This window comes from Tachyglossus aculeatus, chromosome X1, assembly GCF_015852505.1.
Source record: "Tachyglossus aculeatus isolate mTacAcu1 chromosome X1, mTacAcu1.pri, whole genome shotgun sequence".
Taxonomy (NCBI): Eukaryota; Metazoa; Chordata; class Mammalia; order Monotremata; family Tachyglossidae; genus Tachyglossus; species Tachyglossus aculeatus.
This window is the reverse complement of record NC_052101.1, coordinates 49,021,975-49,046,929: the sequence shown is the minus strand read 5'-3', so window position 1 is coordinate 49,046,929 and position 24,955 is coordinate 49,021,975. Positions and strand designations below refer to the sequence as shown.

Sequence of the window (24,955 nt, the reverse complement as noted above, 5' to 3'; positions counted from 1 at the left end):
CACGGTTCTTGTCCTGGAGGAGCTTGCCATCTGACAGGAACAAATAGAGCAGACATCAACAGGCATTTCAGCCCCCCAAATCTCAGGTGATTGAAGAGTACAAGTGACGGCGGAAACTACCGTGTGGCTCCTTGGGGCTCTCTTGCTTCCAAGACCCTAACCGGGGCTGAGCTCCTGTCAAAAGGAGACGGAACGGCTCCGGCAGTCTGTTGTTCACAACCGCCTCCCAGATCTCCTCATTAATCATCGTCGATGGTCTTTGCTGAGCGCTTCCTGGGTGATGAGCACTGGGCTAAGCGCTTGGAAGAGGACATTCTGACAGAGTGGGTAGACAAGTTCCCTGCCCGCGACGAGCTTACGGTTGAGATCTCTGAGCAGCTTCGAGGCAGGGTGGGAAAGGGACTGTGTCCAACCTGATTACCTTGTATCTAGCTTGGGGCTTCCCCTCTCAGGGTCTCACCTGGAGAGTTCCCAGTCCTCTACCAGTCTCGGCTACGGGAGGGAGAGTCAAGCAGAGGCCTGTCCATTCCGTTCTTAGCTTGGCCAGTGGCTAGAGAGTGGAAGGCAATCTGCTACAAGTCAAAACTCACCCGTGCTGGGCAGCAGCGGGACGGGAGAGAGTCGAGGGCGGAGACTCGAGGTTACTGCGCGGAAGGCGGCAATGGTAAATCGCTTCCGTATTTTTACCAAGAAAACTCTCTGGATCCACTACCAGAACGATTGCAGATGGAGAGCGGGGTGTTCTGGGAGAGATGTGTCTGCGGTGTCGCTACGGGTCGGAGATGACTCGACGGCATAACACAAGACAAAAGCTTGGGGCTCAGCACAGTATTTGACACATTCATTCGTTCAATCGTATTGATTGCGCACTTGCTGTGTGCAGATCACCGTACTAAGCGCTTGGGAAGTACAAATCAGCAACATATAGATGGTCCCTACCCAACAATGGGCTCACAGTCTAGAAGGGGTAGGCAGACCACGAAACAAAACAAGTGGACAGGGGTCAATACCATCAGAATAAATAGAATTATAGCTATATATGCATCATTAATAAAATAGAGTAATAAATATGTACAAATAAAATAGAGTAATAAATATGTACAAATTCATTCATTCAATTCAATCATATTTATTGAGCACTTACTGTGTGCAGAGCACTGTACTAAGCGCTTGGGAAGTACAAGTTTGATCATATAGAGACGGTCCCTACCCAATAGCGGGCTCACAGTCTAGAAGGGGAAGACAGACAACAAAACAAAACAAGTAGACTGGTCAATACCATCAGAATAAATATAATTATAGCTATATATACATCATTAATAAAATAGAGTAATAAACATGTACAGATAAAATAGAGTAATAAATATGTACAAATATATACAAGTGCTGTGGGGAGGGGAAGGGGATAGGGTGGGGGGGTCGATGGGGAGAGGAGGAGCAAGAGGAGGAGAGGAAAAAGGGGGCTCAGCCTGGGAAGGCCTCTTGGAGGAGGTGAGCTCTCAGTAGGGCTTTGAATAGGGGAAGAAAGATAATTTGGCAGATGCGTGGAAGGAGGGAATTCCAGGCCTGAGGTAGGATGTGGGCCGGGGGTCGACGGCGGGACAGGAGAGAACGAGGCACAGTGAGGAGGTTAGCAGCAGAGGAGCGGAGGGTGCGGGCTGGGCTTATCTGCATGGCCTGAACTCTGAGCTGTAATTGATTTCTTTCTGCTCAATTCCTTTCCATTCTTCTTCATCCTTAGTCACGGGCCTGGCGGTGGCGGCGGCGAAGACGACTGCGGGTCCGGCGGAGGTGGCTGCGGCGGCTGCTCCCCCTTCGGCCGTCCGGGCTCCCACTGGCCTGGGGACACATAGTAAGCACTTAACAGTTACCACCATTATGACTGTTACTATATAATATAAATTATTTGCTGTTATTACTGTCTGTCTCCCTCTCTAGAAGGTAAGCTCAGTGCAGGCAGGGAATACATCTACTGACTCCGTTATTTTGTATTCTCCCAAGCTCTGAGCACACCGAAAGCACTCTGCAAATCCCATTGATGATAATAATAATGATGGTATTTGTTAAGCGCTTACTATGTGCCAAGCACTGTTCAAAGCGCTGAAACAAATCAGGTTGGACACAGTCCCTGTCCCATGTGGGGCTCACGGGCTCACTCCCCATTTTACAGATGAGGTAACTGAGGCACAGAGAAGTGAAGTGACTTGCCCAAGATCACACAGCAGAGCAGGAATTAGAACCCATGACCTTCTGACTCCCAGGCTCCTGCTCTATCCAGTTCGCCATGTTGCTTCTCCTCATGAAGGGTGACTATACGTCACGCTCAGGGCCAGCCACCCTTAGCTGTGGTGCTGATGACGGAGGGGAGAGTTGAGAAAGGGTAACGGCTGTGGTCACCATGACTGGGCCCAGCATCGCATGGCCAAGGGCCCTCTAGCCTGTCTCTGGGTCGTTCACAAGACAGGTTTCAGGCCACACTGGAAACTATTCTCACCCAGAAAGGACAGTTTCGGTGCCACTCCGGTGGTATCCACGGACAACCCATCGTCAACCGTCATTATTGTCATCATCATCATCGTCATCATCAATGACCTCTGGTGGTGGCGGTGTCCGGCTCCTCGTGAGCTCCGCTCTCATCCCTCTGAAATAAGCAACTTTCCTGGCCCTTTACCACCATGTAAGACAACAATCAGAGCCTCAATCAATGGATCCAAAGTATTTATTGAACCCCTACTGAGCATAAAGAGCTGTACTCGTCCCTCGGGAGGCAGCGTGGCCTAGTGGAAAGAGCAAGGGGCTGGGAGCCGGGAGACCCAGGTTTTGATCTCAACCCTGCTGTGTGGCCCAGGACAAGTGACAACCTGGCAGGGCCCCGGTTTCCTCATCTATAAAATCATCAGTGGCATTTATTGAGCACTTACCGTGTGCAGAGCACTGTACGAAGCGCTTGAGAGTACAATACAACCGAATTGGTAGACACTTTCAGTGCTCACAACAAGCGAAATGGGGATAAGACCCCTGCTCTCTCTAGCCCTTAGTTCGGAAGCCCCTGTGGATCTCGGACATACTTGGCACGTGGCAATGCTTGGTACATAATGCTTAAAAATCACCGTTACTAGCTATTATGCCCATCCTGATTATGTGACCTTGGGCAAGTCGCTTCGCTTCTCTGGGTCTCGGTTACCTCATCTATAAAATGGGGATTGAGACGGTGAGCCCCATATGGGACGGGGACTGTGTCCAACCTGATTTGCTTGTATCCACCCCAGTACTTAGTTTAGTGCCTGACAAATGCTATTATCATTATTATTACTGAAAGGGAAGGTACCGAGCGAAGCAGATGATTCTGGGGAAGCTGTTTATGCTCAGGGGGCCAATGTGAATCAGGGCGAGTCAGTAGCCCTAAGTCCTGGGATAGAATAGACAATCACTGGGCCCTGAGATCCCAAGGCCAAGCAAGAACCTGACTGAATACAGGAGCAGGAAGAGCAGAGCTGGGCTGGACTGTACTCCTCTCCAAAGCGAGAGAAAAAAATCACAATGGAGCAAGGATTAAATACAGAACGGATAACCGCGGGGGGCAAAAGCTCCCAAAGCCAAGTAGGACCCCTTCCCACGGACTGCAGGCACAGAGGCTGTGGCTTGGCCCTCCCACCAAAGATGGTGGACGATCTCTTTGGGAAAACAGGTGTGACAGTGACCAGTAAGCAATTAATGGACAAGACCTGCTAAGGATGAAGAGCTGTATAAAAATAGATCACGATGGAGACTGAGGGAGCCACCTCAGGAGCGGCTCTGGGGATTTTGCTCCCTACTGAAGACGCTAACTCTGGCCTCAAGTGGCTGAGCCTGGGCGTTCTGGGGCACCGCTGTGGCCCGGCCTGAGTTCTCCCTTGGGCAATGAATTTCTCTGTGCCTCAGTGCTCCCTTTTGTAAAAATAGGCATTTGATACATGTTCTCCTGTCCCCTCAGACTTTGAGGCCCATAGTGGGACAGCAGCTGGGACAGACCTGCTTATGTACTTTCCAAACGCTTAGTACAGTGTTCTGCACCCAGTAAGCGCTCAATAAATATGATTGATTGATTGAATGAATGAATGAATATCGTAACTACTACTGTGCTCAGCACAAAGTCAGCGCTTAATAAACGCCAGTTTTTATCGTTATTGTTGGAGCGCCTGGGTTATTTCTGATTCCACTAGTTTTAAATATTTTATGTCCATCTCCTACTTAGTGAGCCCCATGAGGGATGGGGGCTGTGTCCAACCTGATTGACTTGTATCTACTCCAACGCTTAGAACAGTGCTAGACACGCAGTAAGCACTTAACGAATACCATTTTTATTAATATTGTTATTATCCCCTCCCCTGTTAGAGTGTAACCTCCTTAGGGTGGGGAATGTGTTTGGTAGTTCCGTTCCCAGGTACAGTGCAGCGGACGCTCAATAAATAACATTTTTTTCTATTATTTTTTTTTCTATTTTTTTCCTTTGGAGTCAGAACTGAGTCATGATCGAGTTTGGACTTGGGCCTGTTGGAGGTGCCACCTGGAGAGGGTGCAGCCCTTTACTAAACCATTAAATCAGCATTCTGATGACATGTGCTCATTTAAGATTCCCACGACATTTTCCCAAGCGCGGGAATGTGAACAGTAGAGGTCTTGAGCCAATTCCAACTTGGTGAGCTCCGATCTACTCTGGGCTAAATTCTCATGTCATCTGGTCTTCCATAGTTCTTTTTTCCCCTGTGTGACCGAGGTTTTGTTTGGCAGCTGCTTTCCTGTCCTCAGATGGTGACTGAGATACCTTAAACCCTCTACTCTAAACGTATGTGGAAATATCAAGTCATTATCCTATTTTTCTCTCTAGGGAAAATGAAAACTTGGAGACCTTCCAAGTGGTTTTCAGCCTTTGCTGGATATTTCGATAAATATCAGTTTCGTAGGCAAACACAAAGCACGCACCTGGCAGCCTACGTTCCCGTGCACAGTCATCCATGACGTTAATGAGACAAATGTCAACAAACTTTCCCAGCATCTCAACTGAGCCAGCATCAAGATTAAGCAGCGTGGCTTAGTGGAAAGAGCCCGGGCTTGGGAGTCAGAGGTCGTGGGTTCTAATCTCAGCTCTGCCACTTGTCAGCTCTGTGACCTTGGGCAAATCACTTAATTTCTCTGTGCCTCAGTTACCTCATCTTTAAATGGGGATGAAGACTGTGAGCCCCACGTGGGACAACTTGATGACCTTGTATCTACCCCAGCGCTTAGAACGGTGCTTGGCACATAGTAAGCACTTAACAAATGCCAGCATTATTATTATTATTGTGACTGGGCAACCTGATTTTGATGGGTCATTGGGCTCAATGCCCACTTTAGATTTTTCAGGGTCCATTTACATCCTCCAAAGTCCAAAGCTCTCCCTGGAAGTTCTGAACTTAAAATAGCCAGGGGAGCGCAGTCACCTGTGCCCACAAGAAGGGGTAACTGAGGAAGGGAGACGCAGGGAGGTGGGCATCTCCCTTTTTTAATGGTATTTGTTAAGCACTTACTATGTGCTAGGCGCTGTTCTAAATGCTGGGGTAGTTAAAAGGTAATCAGTTTGGACCTAGTCCATGTCCCACGTGTGGCTCACAGTCTTCATCCCTATTTTACAGATGAGGTAACTGAGGACCAGGGAAGTAAAGTAACTTTCTCAAGTTCACACAGCAGATAAGTGGCAGGACGGGGTCTAGAACTCAGGTCCTTCTGATTCCTAGGCTCTTGCTCTATCCACTAGGCCACTGTGGAACCACAAGGGTCAGGATCCTTCATTTGCCGGGTATGTCAGAGACAAGTTTATTACTACTAGCTCATCTTCTAGCATTAGTAGGGAGAGGCAGGTGACGGGCAGAGTTTCCCAGTCAAGGCCAGCCCCCTACTAGTGCTGGAAGACGCCCCAGTAGTAATAAAGTTGTCCCTGACATACCCACTCGAACACAACACAGAGTCTGGGAAGGTTTTCTTCGATACCACTCTACTTCTCCCCTCGTGGGAGGAAGGGGAGGGAAAGAGAAGAGCAGGGAGGAGGGTCAGAGGAGAAGGAGGAGAAGAGGGGGAGGTAGGGTGAAGGGGCAGGGCCGACGCCATCACCATCAGTAGTAGGGATACAGGGGCTGTGAGGAGGGACCGCGGGAAAGGAGAGGTAGAATGGACTCTCTGGGGGCAAGGAACTTGTCTGCTACCTGGTGTACTCTCCCAAGTGCTTAGTGCAGTGCTCTGCACATAGTAAGGGCTCCATAAATACCTCTGATTGTAGATTGATCGATAAACTGACTGAGGGTGAGGGCGGCCCAGGGGCCAGGCTGTGAGGGAGTTTGGGACCTGTCCTCCCCCCAGTAGATCGTAAATTCCAGGAAGACAGGGGTCTCAGTACGGGCAGGGAACGAGTTTGCTAATTCTATTGCATCGTACTTTCCCAAATGCTTAGTACAGTGCTCCGCACCTAGTAAGCACTCAATAAATACCACTGATTATAGATTGATTGATAAACTGATTGAGGGTGAGGGCGGCCCAGGGGCCAGGCTGTGAGGGAGTTTGGGACCTGTCCTCCCCCCAGGAGATTGTAAATTCCAGGAGGACAGGGGTCTCAGTACGGGCAGGGAATGAGTTCGCTAATTCTATTGCATCGTACTTTCCCAAATGCTTAGTACAGTGCTCCGCACCTAGTAAGCACTCAATAAATACTATAGATTGACTGAGTGGTGCCTACCAACTCTATTGCACTCTCCCAAGCGCTCAGTGCAGTGTTCTGCACCCGGTAAGCCATCAATAGATGCCATTTTCAATTGTTACTAATTACTCCCCCTCCTTCAAAGCCTTACTGAAGGCACATCTCCTCCAAGAGGCCTTCCCAGACTACGACCCGCTTTTCCTCCTCTCCCACTCCCTTCGTCACCCTGACTCGCTCTCTTTGCTCTTCCCGCTCTTCCCAGCTCCACAGCACTTATGGACCTATCTGTCATTTTATTGATTTGTTTTGACGTCTGTCTCTCCCGCCCCCCCCCTGCCCTACCCCCATCCCTCCCCACAGCACTTGTGTATATTTGTACATATGTATTACTCTATTTATTTTATTAATGATGTGTATATAGCTATAATTCTATTTATCTACTCTGATGGCATTGACAACCCTTCTCCATGTTTTGTTTTGTTGTCTGTCTCCCCCTTCTTGATTATTTTCCTTGTACATATCTATTCTATTTGTTTTATTTTGTTAGTATGTTTGGTTTTGTTCTCTGTCTCCCCCTTCTAGACTGTGAGCCCACTGTTGGGTAGGGACCGTCTCTATACATTGCCAACTTGTACTTCCCAAGCGCTTAGTACAGTGCTCTGCACACAGTAAGCGCTCAATAAATACGATTGATTGATTGATGGTGAGCCCCTTGTTGGGTAGGGCCCGTCTCTAGATGTCGTCGACTTGTACTTCCCAGGAGCTTAGTCCAGTGCCCTGTACACAGTAAGCGCTCAATAAATACATATCTATTCTATTTATTTTATTTTGTTAGTATGTTTGGCTTTGATCTCTGTCTCCCCCTTCTAGACTGTGAGCCCACTGTTGGGTAGGGACCGTCTCTATTATGTTGCCAACTTGTACTTCCCAAGCACTTAGTACAATGCTCTGCACACAGTAAGCGCTCAATAAATACGATTGATTGATTGATTGATTGATTGCGAGCCCCTCGTTGGGCAGGGACCGTCTCTAGATGTCAACTTGTACTTCCCAGGAGCTTAGTCCAGTGCCCTGTACACAGTAAGTGCTCAATAAATACATACCTATTCTATTTAATTTTGTTAGTATGTTTGGTTTTGTTCTCTGTCTCCCCCTTCTAGGCTGTGAGCCCACTGTTGGGTAGGGACTGTCTCTATATGTTGCCACCTTGTACTTCCCAAGCGCTTAGCACACAGTAAGCGCTCAATAAATACAATAAAAAAATAAATACAATGGATGAATGAGGGTAAGCGCTCAATAAATACGATTGAATGTGGGCAGGGAAAACCTGTACTTTCCAAGCGCTTAGTACAGTGCTCTGCACACAGTAAGCACTCAGTACAGTGCTCAATAAATGTGATTGAATGAATGGATGGATGGATGGATGGAGAAGCAGCGTGGCTCAATTGGAAGAGCCCGGGCTTTGGAGTCAGAGGTCACGGGTTCAAATTCCGGCTCCGCCACTTGTCAGCCGTGTGACTTTGGGCAAGTCACTTAACTTCTCTGGGCCTCAGTTCCCTCATCTGTAAAATGGGGATGAAGACTGTGAGCCCCCCGTGGGACAATCTGATCACCTTGTATCTCCCCCAGCGCTTAGAACAGTGCTTTGCACATAGTAAGGGCCCCCTTTTAGACTGTGAGCCCACTGTTGGGTAGGGACCGTCTCTATATGTTGCCAATTTGTATCATTATCATCATCATCAATCGTATTTATTGAGCGCTTACTATGTGCAGAGCACTGTACTAAGCGCTTGGGAAGTACAAATTGGCAACACATAGAGACAGTCCCTACCCAACAGTGGGCTCACAGTCTAAAAGGAGCATGGCTCAGTGGAAAGAGCACGGGCTTTGGAGTCAGAGGTCATGGGTTCGAATACCGCTCCACCACGTCTGCTGTGTGGCCTTGGGCAAGTCACTTAACTTCTCTGAGCCTCAGTTCCCTCATCTGTAAAATGGATTAAGACTGTGAGCCCCACGTGGGACAACTCGATCACCTTGTATCCCCCCCAGCGCTTAGAACAGTGCTCTGCATATAGTAAGCGCTTAACAAATGTCATTATTATTATTATTGTTAAAAGGGGGACATTTGTACTTCCCAAGCGCTTAGTACAGTGCTCTGCACACGGTAAGCGCTCAATAAATACGATTGATGATGATGATGAATAAATGCCATCATTATTATTATTATGAATGAAGGGCAGGCGCTTAATAACTACTCTACTTATCTATTTATTTTACTTGTACATATCTATTCTATTTATTTTATTTTGGTAGTATGTTTGGTTTTGTTCTCTGTCTCCCCCTTTTAGACTGTGAGCCCGCTGTTGGGTAGGGACTGTCTCTAGATGTTGCCAGCTTGTACTTCCCAAGCGCTTAGTACAGTGCTCTGCACATAGTAAGCGCTCAATAAATACGATTGATTGATTGATTGATTGATTGGGGCCTTTCTCTCTCTTCCTCTCTGTCTCCCCTTTTCTCTCCCCCCGTTTCTATCCTATTTATTTTATTTTGTTGGTATGTTTGGTTCTGTTCTCTGTCTCCCCCTCTTAGACTGTGAGCCCACTGTTGGGTAGGGACTGTCTCTATGTGTTGCCAATTTGTACTTCCCAAGCGCTTAGTACAGTGCTCTAAACACAGTAAGCGCTCAATAAATACGATTGATTGATTGATTGATTGATAGTAAGCGCTCAATAAATAGGATTGACGATGATGGCGACGACCGAACTGACGGCCGAGAGCGCGCATGCGCGCACGGCCGAACGAACGAGAGGCCGGCCCCCGCGGTCCAGCAGGGGCGTCCTCCAGAGCAGTAGAGGCGAGGCTGCGGCGGGCGCTCTAGCGGCGGGGTGGGCGCGGCGCGGTGCGCGCCGGGAAGGCGGCGGGCGGGCGGGCCCGGGGGGAGCGGAGGGGCGGGCGGGCGCCATGGTCGGGGCTGAGGCGGCGGCGGTGGCGGAGCTGGTGAAGGAGAGCCGGCAGGTGGCCGAGTTCGCCGAGCAGTTCCGCGCCTCCTCGGAGAGTGAGAAGCACTGGAAGGCCCGCATGGAGTTCATCCTGCGCCACCTGGACGACTACCGGGACCCCCCGGGCGGGAGCGGGGCCGGGGCCGGGGCCGGGGCCGACCGCCGCCAGCGCCGCCGCCAACGCCGCCCCCGCCGCCCCCGCCGCCCCCTCGACCAGCTGCTCGCCCTGTCCATGGTCTGGGCCAACCATCTCTTCCTGGGCTGCAGGTGCTGACCCCTGACCTCTGACCTTTCACATTTGCCCCCCGTCAGCCTCTGATTACATTGCGCGCCTCGGGGGCGAGAGCCCGGGCTGGGGAGTCGGAGGTCGTGGGTCCGAATCCCCCCCCCCCCGCCCACTTGTCAGCCGGGTGACTTTGGGCGAGTCACTTCACTTCTCTGGGCCTCGGTTCCCTCATCCGTACAATGGGGGTGAAGACTGGGAGCCCCACGTGGGACAACCTGATCACCTTGTATCTACCTCAGCGCTTAGCAAATACCATCATGATTATTTCATTCTCTGGGCCTCAGTTCCCTCATCTGTGCAATGGGGGTGAAGACCGGGAGCCCCACGTGGGACAACCTGATCACCTTGTATCTACCTCAGCGCTTAGCAAATACCATCATGATTATTTCATTCTCTGGGCCTCAGTTCCCTCATCTGTACAATGGGGATGAAGACCGGGAGCCCCACGTGGGACAACTGATCACCTTGTATCTACCTCAGCGCCTAGAACAGTGCTCGGCACATAGTAAGCGCTTAATACCATCATTATTATTTCATTCCCTGGGCCTCAGTTCCCTCATCTGTACAATGGGGATGACGACTGGGAGCCCCCCGTGGGACAACCTGATCACCTTGTATCTACCCCAGCGCTTAGAACAGTGCTCGGCACATAGTAAGCACTTAACAAATGCCATCATTATTATTTCATTCCCTGGGCCTCAGTTACCTCATCTGTACAATGGGGGTGAAGACTGGGAGCCCCACGTGGGACAACTTGATGTCCTTGTATCTACCTCAGCACTTCAGTGCTTGGCACATAGTAAAGGCTTAACAAATACCATCATGATTATTTCATTCTCTGGGCCTCAGTTCCCTCATCTGTACAATGGGGATGAAGACCGGGAGCCCTACGTGGGACAACCTGATCACCTTGTATCTACCTCAGCGCCTAGAACAGTGCTCGGCACATAGTAAGCGCTTAACAAATGCCATCATGATTATTTCGTTCTCTGGGCCTCAGTTCCCTCATCTGTACAATGGGGATGAAGACTGGGAGCCCCACGTGGGACAGCCTGATGACCTTGTATCTACCCCAGCGCTTTAGAACAGTGCTCGGCACATAGTAAGCGCTTAATACCATCATTATTATTTCATTCCCTGGGCCTCAGTTCCCTCATCTGTACAATGGGGATGACGACTGGGAGCCCCACGTGGGACAACCTGATGACCTTGTATCTACCCCAGCGCTTAGAACAGTGCTCGGCACATAGTAAGTGCTTAACAAATGCCATCATTATTATTTCATTCTCTGGGCCTCAGTTACCTCATCTGCACAATGGGGATGAAGACTGGGAGCCCCACGTGGGACAACCTTATGACCTTGTATCTACCTCAGCGGTTAGAACAGTGCTTGGCACATAGTAAGGGCTTAACAAATACCATCATGATTATTTTAGACTGTGAGCCCATTGTTGGGTAGGGACTGTCTCTATATGTTGCCAACTTGTACTTCCCAAGCGCTTAGTACAGTGCTCTGCACACAGTAAATGCTCAATAAATATGATTGATTGATTTAACTTTTCTGGGCCTCAGTAAAACGGGGATGAAGACTGAGAGCCTCACGTAGCGCAACCTGATTACCATATATCTACCTCGGCGTTTTGAACAGTGCTCGGCACCTAGTAAGCGCTTAACAAATACCGTCATTATTACTTCTCTGTGCCTCAGTACCCCCATCTGTACAATGGCGATTAAGACCGTGAGCCCCGCGTGGGGCATCCTGATTACGTTCTACACACAACAGTCCTTGGTACATAGTAAGCCCTTAAAAATACCGTCATTATCATTAAACTCTGAGATTAGATTCTCTTGGAGCAAGAGATGCAGCTTGGTTTAAGTGGAAAGGGCGTGGGTTCTAATCCCGGTTCCTCCACTTCTCAGCTGTGTGACTTGGGGCAACTCACTTAACTTCTCTGTGCTTCACTTAATCTGCAAAATGGGAAATGAGACCGTGAGCCCCAGGTGAGACAACCTCATTACCTTGTATCTACCCCAGCTCTTAGAACAGTGCTTGGCACATAGTAGGCGCCGAACAAATACCGTCATTAGTATTAAACCAGTCCGGGCTCTAACCATTCGCACGCCCTCCTCCTGCCCCTTCCTTTGGGGGTGGGAAGGGAGATGGAGGGAGTTTGCAGCCCCAACTACTGCACGCTCCCTCTTCTTCCTTCCAATCAATCGATGGTATTTATCCATTCGATCGTATTTACTGAACTCTTACTGTATGCTGAGCACTGTACTAAGTGCTTGGGAGAGTACACTACAGCAGAGCTGGTAGAAGGACTCCTGGCCCAGGAGAAGCTTACAGTCTTTAGGTGGAGGCAGACAGTAAAATAGGTTATGGATAGGGGAAATAGCGGGGGATAATAAGATCTGCGTAAGTCTTAAGGGACTGGGTTGGATATCAAAGTATTTAAGGGAGGAGAGGGCCGACAGGAAATAAAGGTCTTAAGTTTGGGAAGGCGTCTTGGAGGAGCTGTGATTTTAGGAGGGTTTTGAAGGTGGGGAGAGTTGTGGACTGGTGGGTGTGAAGCAGGAGGGAGTTCCAGGCCCGAGGGAGACCGGGGGGCAAGAGGTCGGTGGTGGGATAGAGGAGATGGAAGTAGGTTGATGACAGAGGAGCAGAGTGCGCTGACTGAGCTGTAGTAGATGGATGAGGTAACTTGTACTTCCCAAGCACTTAGTACGGTGCTCTGCACACCGTAAGCGCTCAATAAATGCTATTGAATGAAAGGTAGGATGGGGCAAGCTGATTAAGCGCCTTAAACCCGACGGTCAGGAGTTTCCATGTGGTACAGAAGCGGATGGGTAACCCTGGAGTTTTCTGAGGAGGTGGGTGTTCCCGGCAGCAGAGTGAACTGTGGAGTGGAGAGAGGAGAGGTGGGGAGGCTGATGCGGGGCTCGAAAGAGCGGAAGGAATAATCGATAACACCAAAGTTGAGCTTGAGGGATGGGGAACATTGGGATGTTAACAACTGGGATGGAGCGGGAAGCCGCTGTATTAGTAGCAATCATGATTTTTATTTTCTCCCCGTTTTACAGATGAGGAAACTGAAGCCCAGAGAGCTTAAGTGACTTGCTCAAGGTCACACAGCAGGCCAGGATCAGAATTGGAGTCGGAACTTGTTGTCTCCTGGCTCCCAGTCCCCTGCTTATTTTGTTAGTATGTTTGGTTTTGTTCTCTGTCTCCCCCTTTTAGACTGTGAGCCCACTGTTGGGTAGGGACTGTCTCTATATGTTGCCAACTTGGACTTCCCAAGCGCTTAGTACAGTGCTCTGCACACAGTAAGCGCTCAATGAATACGATTGATGATGATGCTTCCCCCACTAGGTCAGGCGGCCTCCCCCGCCGCCCAAGTTTTTTTTGGATTGTTGGTGTGAATGGTGTGGGCAGGTTGTTTTCCCCACCACTCCAAGTGAAAGCCCAGAGAAGCAGAGCAATGGTTCGTCTCTGGGAATTGCTCAAAGAGCAAAAATGGTTTCTCGTATTTGGAAAAGGCCCAAACGAAACAGAAGCTCTGGCCTGAGCCACTCTTGAAACCCAAACCTGACAGCCTCGATTGGATTAACTGGTCAAATAGAGCAGCCTTTTTTTGTGGAGTAGCAAAACACAGTCTTCTCTACCCAATTAAAACCCCTCCCTGTTCCTAGGAGAGGCAAGTTGGTTGATTTTTGCCATCAGTTTCTTCCCAGATATTGGCTTCTGTGTCCTTCAGTTTTCTCAGCTCTAAAATGGGAATTTGGTATCATAGCCTCCTCCCGTGTAGATGCTACGAGGCGGAGTTTAGGTGCTCCGGAAAGCAGTTGAGCCTCTGAAGAACTGACAGCACCACTCATGGTTTTGAAAGTTACCCACTGATGGTGGCTGAATGAGTCCTCATCGGGCAGCCCCGAGTCCCAAGGATATCGTTCAGAGTCCTGGCCTTTGCACCTGCCCTCAGCCCTGTTTTGTTTTTGTCTTTAACGGTACTTGGCAAGCATTTGTGGCAGGCCCTATACTAAGCGCCGCGGTAGATACGAGCTGATCAGGTTGGGCACGATCCCTGTCCCACATGGGGGCTCGCCGCCTTAATCCCCATTTGACAGACGAGGGAACTGAGGCCCAGAGAAGCGAGGGAACTTGCCCAAGGTCACACAGCAGACAAGTGATGGAGCCGGGATTAGAACCCAGGTCCTTTAGGCTCCGAGGCCCGGGCTCTACCCCCTAGTCTGTGCCACTCCCTGACTGATGCGGGATTCCCTGGGCTGCGCTTAACTCCACCTGGCAGACCCCCCCAGCCTCCTAGCCCCAAATCATCTACTCACGGGGAGAGGCAGGGAGGAAAAGCATCCCGTTTGCAAATTGGTGGGAAGGGAAGAGCCCAGTGGCCAGAAGTTGAGGAGGCAAAGGACCGTGAGAAGCAGCCCTAGATTGGAGGCTTCTTGAGGGCCAGGATTGTGTTTACCACCTCTGTTATACTTCTCCCAAAGAGTTTACAGCACTCTGCCACAAGGCGAGTTGCCTCTTCCATCCTTCACGTGAGGCAGAGACCACTCCTTGTTCACCTTGGGCCAGGGATAGAATGCCAGATTTTCTGGGACAGTTTTCCATGAAACCACCCTGCCTCATGCCGAAAAGCCCACCTCGTTTCATAGTAATAATAATAATAATTGTGGTATTTTAAGTGCTAAGTGTGTGTCAGGCACTGTACTAAGCACTGGGGTGTATACAAGCAGATTGGGTCAGACACAGGCCCTATCCCACGTGGGGCTCACAGTCTCATTCCCTGTTTGACGGATGAGGTAACTGAGGCCCAGAGAAGTGAAGTGACTTGGCCAAGGTCACACAGCAGACAAGTGGCGGGGCTGGAATTTCAACCCATGACCTTCCGACTCCAGGCCTGGGCTCTATCCGCTACGCCGTGCTGCTTGTTGTAGTCCCTTGGGAAGAAAGATGCTTTCAGCGTCATTCTCCGGGCCTCCCCATTGACCGATCCTGAAGTGTCGGGTTCGAGGCCCCTCCTCTACCTCCCTCCTTGGGCAGCCCACGGTCAGAGAGGAGCCATTCCGTAACCCAAAGGGCCTCGTGCTTCTGCTGGTGGGTTTCCCCAGTAGTATCGTGATAGTCCGGGGATACGGTCCAGTGCTTGGAACAGTGCTTGGCACATAGTCCTTAACAAATACCATCATTATTATTTAGTGCTCTGCTCTCAGTCATTCTTCTTTCCAGGCTTTTACCTGACTTTTTATCACGCAGCTACAGCAGAGACCTCTTAGACAAGGTGATAGAAATGGCCGAGGGGATTGAAGTGGAAGACTTGCCCCACTTTACGACCAGAGACGAATTAATGCAGAAGGTAAGTGGAGCGTATATGGGAGCTCAGTTTGATTAATGGTGTTGGCTTTCACCGTCAGGGTGTGAAGTGCTGTTTAGAGTTCCTTTTGCACATGGTACGGTTAGAAAAGGAGACCCCGGGTTTCGTGTTGGATTGCGCTTTTGCTACCCAGCAGCGGTAGCAAGCGCTCTCCCTTTTTCTGGTTTTTGTTTTTTTTTAATTCTTTGTTCAGTAATGTAAGCCTTCAGAGCTCCATCACAGAAACACTGTAGCAGGGCAATAAATTCCGCACTGTTGATCGTCACAAGCAACCGCGACCTCTAGCATTTGCCACACTGCAGCTCTGAGCCCCTGAATTTATCTAGCGAGTAAATGTTGCCGGGATGTCCGTAAATAATAGATCATCTTAGTGTGTCCCCTTTTTTTTAATGGCATTTATTAAGCGCTTACTATGTGCAAAGCACCGTTCTAAGCGCTGGGGAGGTTACAAGGTGATCAGGTTGTCCCACGGGGGGCTCACAGCCTTAATCCCCATTTTACAGATGAGGTAACTGAGGCACAGAGAAGTGAAGTGACTTGCCCAAAGTCACACAGCTGGCAGTTGGCGGAGCCGGGATTTGAACCCATGACCTCTGACTCCGTAGCCCGTGCTCTTTCCACTGAGCCACACTGCTTCTTTGCAGTGACTTGTAGGGATCGTCTGGCCAGAGTAATTTTGGAGTTTGCAGATGTGATTGCAGATGTTTTACGACCCCTCAGGACTCAGTCCAGCCACGTGGGCCGAATAGTAGCAACAAACTCTGACCTCGCCGGGCCCAGCTGCCGGCCTCACAGTGAGTGGGAGGGGGTGTGAAACCAGAATTATGGAGTCGGTTTCTCCCCTTAAGACCGGGAGCCCCGTGTGGGACAGGGACCGTGTCTGGCCTAATTATTTTGTATCTATCTTTTTTTTTGTAAGTGGTATTTGTTAAGCATTTACTATGTGCCAGGCACAGTACTAAGTAGATACAAGATAAACAGGTTGGACCAAGTCCCTGTCCCATCTGGGCCTCAAAATCTTCATCCCCATTTGACAGATCAGGGAATTGAGGCCCAGAGAAGTGAAGCGACTTGCCCAGGCTCACGCAGCAGATAAGTGGCAGAGCCGGGATTAGAACCCAGGCCTTCTTCACTAGGCCATGCCGCTTTACTGTCCCGGTGCTTACTACTGCGCTTGGCTCATAGTAGGCGCTTAACAGTTTCCAAGCGCTTCGGAAGTACAAAACAAGCAAGTAATACATTCTCTGCAGGTAGCCAAAATAAATAATTGAGTGTACAATTGACTAAGCGTATATGAGTCGAGTACAAGGCAACTGTTTGAGCGTCCCCATTACACCAGCAGTGGGATGTGTCTGACGTCCTGGCTAGATAGAAGACGGTCAGGTTGGGCCCAGCCCCTGTCCCACATGGACTCACAGCCTCGGAGGGAGGGAGAGCAGCTATTTATATCCATTTAACAGTTGAAGGAACTGAGCCCCAGAGAGGGTGAGTGACTTGCTGAAGGCCACCCAGCAGATCAGGGCAGAGATGGGATTAAAACCCGCCTTCCTGAACTCCCTGAACTGCGGGGCACAGCAGAGGAAAGCCGCCATCCCGGGTCAAAGGGACTCTTGGGGTAGAAATGGTTACCAGTCCCCCTGGCCCGGGCCATGGGCAACCCAGGTGGTTTCAAACTCCAGCCCGGCTTGGGTCTTCTCAGGGGGGTGTAGCCTTGCCTAGTGAGGCTGTTCTCCACTGGCTGGGGAAAGGAGACAGAGCCTTGCCCAGGGGCTTTTGGAAAGAGATGGAATTTCCAGAACATCCATCAGCCCAGTGTTTGGGGTGGGGGTCTAAAAAATCCACCAGTCACAAGGTGGCGAATAATAATAATTATTATTATTATGATATTTGTTAAGTGCTTACTGTGTACCTGGCACTGTACTAAGCACTGGGGTGGGCACAAGCAAATAATGATAATGATAATGTTGGCATTTGTTAAGCGCTTACTATGTGCAAAACACTGTTCTAAGCGCTTGGGGGGATACAAAGTGATCAGGTTGTCCCACGTGGGGCTCACAGTCTTAATCCCCATTTTTACAGATGAGGTAACTGAGGCTCAGAGAAGTTAAGTGACTTGACCAAGGTCACACAGCAGACGTGGTGGAGCCCGGATTCGAACCCATGACCTCTGACTCCAAAGCCTGTACTCTTTCCACTGTGCCACGCTGCTTCTCTATAATAATGATGGAATTTGTTAAGCGCTTACTGTGTGCAAAGCACTGTTCTAAGCGCTGGGGAGGTTACAAGGTGATCGGGTTGTCCCACTGGGGGCTCACAGTCTTAATCCCCATTTTACAGATGAGCGAACTGAGGCCCAGAGAAGTGAAGTGACTTGCCCAAAGTCACCCAGCTGACAAGTGGCGGAGCTGGGATTTGAACCCACAACCTCTGACTCCAAAGCCCGGGCTCTTTCCACTGAGCCACGCTGCTTCAGTTGGACACATCGGGTTGGATAGTGCTCTAGCCACTATTAGCAGGGAACCTGGCCTGGTGGAGGAAGTTTTCCCAGTCTCCATGGGCCGATCAAGGTTTTGCATCACACTTAGGAGCCAGGTTTTCCCAAGGGCAATGATTGTCAAGCACCTGGTGTAAATTAAGGGCGTCTATGAGCCGTTCTGTGATATCACGCCGCCTCTCCGAAGCCTTCTCCCTCGTGGGCGCCACTATTTTTCTCTCCCTTTTAAGAGTACTGTGAAACTAGTGGGAAGAACATGGGGCTGGGAGTACAGAGGCCTGGGTTCTAGCCCCAGCTCTGCCACTTGCCTGGGTAAGTCACTTAATTTCCCTGTGCCTCAGTTTCCTCATCTGTAAAATGGGGTTAAGATACCAGCTTTCCCTCCCACCTCAGAAGGTGAGCCCCATGTTGGGCAGGGACTGTGCCCAACCTGATGGTCTTGTATCCACTCCAGCACTTAGAACTGTACTTTGTACATATTAAGCGCTTAACAAATACCATTGTTTATCATCATCATCAATCGTATTTATTGAGCGCTTACTATGTGCACAGCACTGTACTAAGCGCTTGGGAAGTACAAATTGGCAACATATTGAGACAGTCCCTACCCAACAATGGGCTCACAGTCTAAAAGGGAGAGACAGAGAACAAAACCAAACATACTGACAAAATAAAATAAATAGAATAGATATGTACAAATAAAATAAATAAATAAATAGAGTAAAAAAATATGTACAAACATATATACATATATACAGGATTAATGAATAGAGTTCAGGCCTGAGAGTCAGAATAATAATAATGATTGCATTTATTAAGTGCTTACTATGTGCAAAGCACTGTTCTAAGTGCTGGGGGGGAGTCAGAAGGACCTGGGTTCTAATCCCAGCTCCGCCACTTATCCACTGTGGGACCCCGGGCAAATCACTTGTTTATCATCATTATTACAGCACTCTTGAGAATTTACTCATCGTCATCATCAATCGTATTTATTGAGCGCTTACTGTGTGCAGAGCACTGTACTAAGCGCTTGGGAAGTACAAGTTGGCAACATATAGAGACAGTCCCTACCCAACAGCTGGTGAATATAGTGTGGTCCCAATGAGAGCATGCCTTTTAAGAAGTTTAGATTCACTGTGACTTTAAAAAAAAAAAAAAATCAATGCCACCTCGACCCTAAACAGCCCTGAACTATTTGCGATCTGAGGCCTGCTAATTTTGGGATCTCCGGAATAAGCTTGTTCCATGCTTGTGTCAACTTCCTTCAAAGAAAACTCCCGCTTTCAAAGTAGCCAAGTTTAATTTTAGACCCTCGATGCGACTTCAACCTAAACGCAGCCAGTCCTGGAAAATGAGATACCGAAGCGGGAGGGAACATGATGTCTCGCCAGTTGTCAGAACCTGCCCCAGACGGGCACATTCCGAGAACAGGTTACCTTTTGTGCGGCAAAGAGGCTTTGGGTGTGCCCTTTCCCGTGGAAGAAAATACAGGAAGGACCAGTAGAAGAGGGTTGATGGGAGCCAGGTACTTTACAACACGTTCTTTTCTTAAAAAAACATTTTTTCATTGTGTTTTTAAACACTTACTATGTGTCAAGCACAGTTCTAAGCTCTGGGGTAGACACAGATCAATCAGGTTTGACACAGTCTGTCCCACATGGGGCTCACAGTCTAAGTAACAGGCAGAACAGATGCTGAATTCCCATTTTATCATTGAAGAAATCGAGGCACAGAGAAGTGACGTGACTTGCTCAAGGTCACCCAGCAGATAAGCGGCAGAGCTGGGAGAAGGACCCAGTTCCTCCGACTCCCAGGCTTGTGCACTTTCCATGGGGCCACGCCGCGTGTTGTGTGTGTTTGTGTGTACGGCGTTGCCTCTCATCTGCTCTTGTCATGTGGCCCGGAGAGGCGGAGACGGCAGCCGCAAATATCAGGAAGCTGTACTTGTCCGGGGACAGAAGAGACCGATTTGGCGCAATCCTGCTGAGAATATCTGTGGCTTTTCCTCCCTAAATGGATTCTTCGAAATAAAATGAAGCTAGCCTAGCAGAGGCAGACTAAATGACTGCCTCGGGATCGCCAGATGAGACAGTGGGAAGGACTTGGGATTTTCCCCCAAAGGGTTTATGTAAATTCAAATTCTTTCTCTCTCTCTTTTTCTCTCTCACACACACCACACCACCCATCCTTGTGGAGTGGATAACAAGAGTAATAAAAGAGAAGTAGCGTGGCCTAGTAGAGTCAGAAGAACTTAGGTCCCAATCCTGGCTCCACCACTTGTCTGCCGTGTGACCTTGGCCAAGTCATTTCACTTCTCTGGGCCTCAGTTCCCTCATCTGTTAAATGGGGATTAAGACTGAGAGTCCCAGACGGGACAAGGAATGAGTTCAACCTGATTAGCTTGTATCCATCCCAGCACTTGGTACAATGCCTGGCACATAGTAAGTGCTTAACGATATTAAAAATTAATTGGAGTACTTATTAAGCACTGACTGTGTGTGTACCAAGCACTGGGGTAAGTACAGGGTAAGTAGATCAGACACAGCCCCTGTCCCACATATGGCTAACAGTCCAAGGAGACCCAGGTGTTTGAACCCCATTTTACAGATGAGGAAACTGAGGCATAGGGAAGATAAGACACTCGCCCAAGGTCACAGAGCAGGCAGGGGGTGGAGCTGAGTGTTGAAACCCAGGTTCCCTGACCTCTAAGTCCAGGCTCTGTCCCCGATGCCTCACTGTTTCTGGATGTGGAATTGTGTGGGCCCATCTAGCCTGCCTTTTCTCCCCCGCTCTGAGCAGATCAATCCATCCCGTCCCCAGCTTGAGACCCGGAGGGTTTGTCAGACTGTAGGGGTTATGGCTCTTCCAGTGGGAGAGGGAAGCAAAGGAAACTGAAATGACAAACGAAGCAGGTCCCACAAACAATCGTAATTACCAGAACCCCCATTCCAAGACACGTTGTGTGAGCTCTTGTTCTTGGCCCATTCACCCCTTAATGGGCTGGGCCCCAAATTCTCTGATTCATTCATTCATCATTGTCGTATTAAGCGCTTACTGTGTGCAGAGCAATGTACTAAGTGCTTGGGAAACAATAAAGAGTGACCATCCCTGCCCACAGCGAGCTCACAGTCTAGATGGGGGGGAGACAAACATCGGTATAAATAGACATATCAATATAAATAAAATCACAGATCATCAATCGTATTTATTGAGCGCTTACTATGTGCAGAGCACAGATATACACATAAGTGCTGTGGGGCTGGGAGTGTGGCCAGGGCCATGTTAGAAGAGAGTTATTTCAGCAGCTGTCAGTGAATATTTACAAGGTAGTGTCGCGATTAGACAGGAAGAGCAGCCGAAAGAGGAGGAGAAAAATACTTCATTGGCCTGAAGGAAGAAACTGTCAATGTCTCTATGCTTTATTTTCCTGAAAACTTGAAAGAAGAAGAGAAAGAGGTATGCAGGAGGAATGAGCGGGACTCACCGGCAAGCAACATAACTGTAAAGGAAAGGTGGACGGGGAGGTGACCCGGATGGTGGCCATTTTAGGACTCTGTGATAACCCCTTCACCTCGCGATCCTGTGGAGGGCAGAGGGCAGATGGCATTAGACCCCCACGTGACGGGGTCCCAAAAGTAGCAGGGTAGCGGTTAAGAAAGTGGGCGCATTACGGCCCCATCCCCCAGGGTTTCCCGCCCTGGACTATGTTCTCTTCGGCCCCACCCTGCTGATATTCACAATCGCGACAAGCAGAAAGGGAGCCACAAAGGCCGCACAGAAGTCTGTCGGGCATATTTATTGAGCACTTGCTGTGAGCAGAATGGCCTGGGAGTCGGGACCTGGGTTCTAATGCCGGCCCTGCCACCTGCCTGCTGTGTGACCTTGGGCAAGTCACTTAGCTTCCCTTTGCCTCTGTTGCCTCATCTGCAAAATGAGGATTAAGAGTGTCCAACCTAAATTTGTAACTACCCCAGCACTTAGTATAGTGCCTGTACATAGTAAATGCCTAACGAGTACCACTTCAAAAAAAACTACCCAAATCATTCGTTCGCACCATCGAGCCACTCAGAAATCTTCGCGAATACATGGTGGCAGCCACATCGATCCCCTAGCACTCCGTGGAGTCACTGTCCAAAGATTGGTTCAGATTGACTTGAAGCCAGTGGAGGGGACCCTGGTACGTTATTGGTGCTGTTACCATCTTTACCATTTGCTGGCTTGCGTTTACAGTTTCAGTGTTGAAAAGATAGAACCTCCAATCACTTAATATGGTGTTTTATTTTGCTGGGTTTCTTTTCTAGTATTTGCTAAGTACTTACTACGTGCAAGGCACCGTTCTAAGCCCTGGGGTAGATACAAGGTAATCAGTCCCTGTCCCGTGTGGAGCTCACAGTCTTAATCCCCATTTTACAGATGAGGTAACTGAGGCACAGAGAAGTTAAGTGACTTGCCCAAAGTCACTTAACTTGAAAGTCACTCTCTTCTGCGTCACCCTGACGTGTTCTCTCTGTCCTTCGCCCCTCCCAGACCCACAGCACTTTTGTACATATTAATATTTTGTACATATTTATTTATATTAATGTCTGTCTCCCCCACTCCAGACTTAAGCTCATTGTGGGCAGGGAGTGTGTCTGTTTATTCTTGTTTTGTACTCTCCCAAGTGCTTAGTACAGTGTTCTGCACACAGGTAAGCACTCAATACGATCGAATGAATAAATGAAAGTCACACAGCAGACAAGTGGTGGAGCCTGGATTAGAACCCAGGTCCTTCTGACTCCTGGGCCTGTGCTTTATCCTTTAGGCCAATTAAAGGTTTGTGGTGTTTCTGCTTTTTAGACTAGTTTGTCCCAAAACAACAAAGAAAAAGGTGACGTTTAAAAGTGTTTCCGTTTGCTGCCTAAAGTTGTAGTCTAATGTAGGCCCGGGTGTCAAGGCAGGAAAGGTCAGCATTAGCCACCACGGGGACTTTGGCCAGCATTCTGCCAGACTTTCTGGAGTAAGATTTTAGGCTTCTGAATCTCTGGACAGAAAAGTGAGACTGGATCATTTCAGCTTTGGGATGTAGAGAGTCATTTTGATTTGTCTTCCTAATTATCTTTGCAGCACCAACGCTAGCGCAAAAGACGCCGCGTCACATTTGTATCCGAGCACCGAGTACTTGAAAGTGGAAGGTCGGATGGATGTGATACTAGCCACGCCACCACTTACAAGGGCTCCAGAGAACTCGCTCACGAAGGGAGATGGGAATTAAATGAAATCATTCAGGGTTGTTGTTTTAAAAATTGCCAGTCTTGTGGGGGGGTGTCACTTTGAAAAGCAAGTAAGACTGTTTTGCTTGCCGATGACGAAGTCAAAGGTACACATTGTCACCGAAAGAAACTCTCTCCCCTTTTTTATTTTCAGTTTTCATGTCGTTTTCCATTTTCAAAAATGACTTAGATGATTTGTTTTTAAAATGTTTCAGTCATATAACTGGCTATTCCAGTTTTTATACTTTTATGCAACGGTGTCATAGGACAACTTATTTTCCTGTGGAAACAACAGCTCCCAGTTTTTTTTTTCCTTTCATATTCTTGCATTGTTAATAAACTAAGAAAACAAAACGTGCAGCCTCTGCCGGTCACAAACGGGTTTCTTGTGCCGAGAACTGGGTTAAACTGTAGAATTCTTGGGCCGCAGGGGCCTGAGAGGTGCCTTTAACCCAAAGGCATAGAGACGCCGGACAAGCTTGAACCGTTCCATTTGGGCGGGGAGAGGGGTCTTCCTTGATTTCAGGGGGCCGAAGCAGGTAAACGCTCTTACACGGGAACACGTCTGGCGTCCCCTGTCAGGAGTGACCGAGCGTTGAGTGGCATCAAAGGCGGCTGGGAGTGCAAACGGGGACCACACTACCCAGGAGGACGATGGAACCGTAAAGGTATTGGCCGAGCACCTGCTGGGTGCGATGCACTGTGGGTTCCGGCGTGCAGGGCCACCGGTCCTCGTGTTGAGGGGCGGGGGCCCCGCCCAAAAATGCTGGGGCAGATCTGCTCTACTTCTTTGCCCCTCTTGTCCTCCCATGGAACTGGCCAGCCAGCTCAGATACCCAGGAACCTTCTCACAGTAGAAGGCCTCACCTCCGGCGCCCTGCCACTCCCTCCTGCCATGCTTAGATAGAGGGCAACCACCATCAGCCACGCCATCCCTGGGTCAGAGCCAAGGTCCATAGCCCCTGTTCTTCTCAGAACCCTTGGACTGGCGGTGGGATGCAGGCTTGCCAGACACCCTACCCTCCTTTTCTGGCCACGGGAGCGGTTGAGAACATCCAGGTCCCCTCCCAGCCCTTCCTCTCCCCGGGGCGATGTTTCCTCGGTGCCTTGGGCGTTTCTTTGGGAGTCTCGCTTGCTGGTCCTCGATCCCGCTCGTGGCTCTCCTCGGCCCTCCTGACCCCTCTGCTCCGTGAGCCCGGCACCGCACCGAGTCTTCCGGGAATTTGAGCCGGGCTCTCCCCTTTGTGATTCCGACCTGCTGGACTCCCAGGATCCTCAGGTAGGTTTGTACAACAGTGGGACAATCCCAGGGTTGATGGAAGGAGCTCAGAACAGCTCTCCTACATCCTGCCTCCATTGCTCAGATCCTCCTGTCCTCCCACCATGCTCCCCAGGGTCTCACCCTCTCCCACCCTCCGTGACTCGATCTCCCCCAGACTCCTGAGAGTTGTGTGAGCCGGGACGCCCAGCAACTCTCGTCCCCCTCTCACCCAGTCTGGCTAACAAAACTGGTTCCAGAAGCCAACATCCAATGGAGGGGTTGGTTTAGTCCAGGGGCCTTCAGCTTAGGGAGTTGTGCCATCAGCTGGGTCAGGGACTACAGGGCTGCTGTGGTGGGGCAGGATGTTTAAAAGCGCTGCCACAGGGGTTGACCTGTGGACTCCTATCGTCCCCCATCATATTTGGATACATCTGGTATTCCTCCCCCCCACCTAGTTTGTGTTCCCCACTAATTTCCCCCTCCCCACATTGTGTACCACTGAGACCTTAGCCTGGATTAAATTACTTTTTGCCCACTTCTCCAGCCAACCATGCTTCCTTAGAATTC

The 24,955-nt window shown here is 49.5% G+C and overlaps 1 protein-coding gene and 1 non-coding gene across 2 annotated transcripts; both read left to right on the top strand.

The window, feature by feature from the left end:
• Window positions 1-442: 442 nt before the first annotated feature.
• LOC119920483 lies at window positions 443-580 on the top strand. The gene has a single exon (XR_005448225.1). It is a non-coding gene; the product is annotated as a small nucleolar RNA SNORA7 (small nucleolar RNA).
• A 9,087-nt stretch (window positions 581-9,667) lies between these two features.
• CDKN2AIPNL (CDKN2A interacting protein N-terminal like) lies at window positions 9,668-23,481 on the top strand. The gene is made up of 3 exons (XM_038740699.1): window positions 9,668-9,972; window positions 15,267-15,366; window positions 22,982-23,481. The coding sequence occupies exons 1-3, from the start codon at window positions 9,668-9,670 to the stop codon at window positions 22,991-22,993; spliced, it is 417 nt and encodes a 138-aa protein (XP_038596627.1). The 3' UTR covers window positions 22,994-23,481.
• Window positions 23,482-24,955: the final 1,474 nt, after the last annotated feature.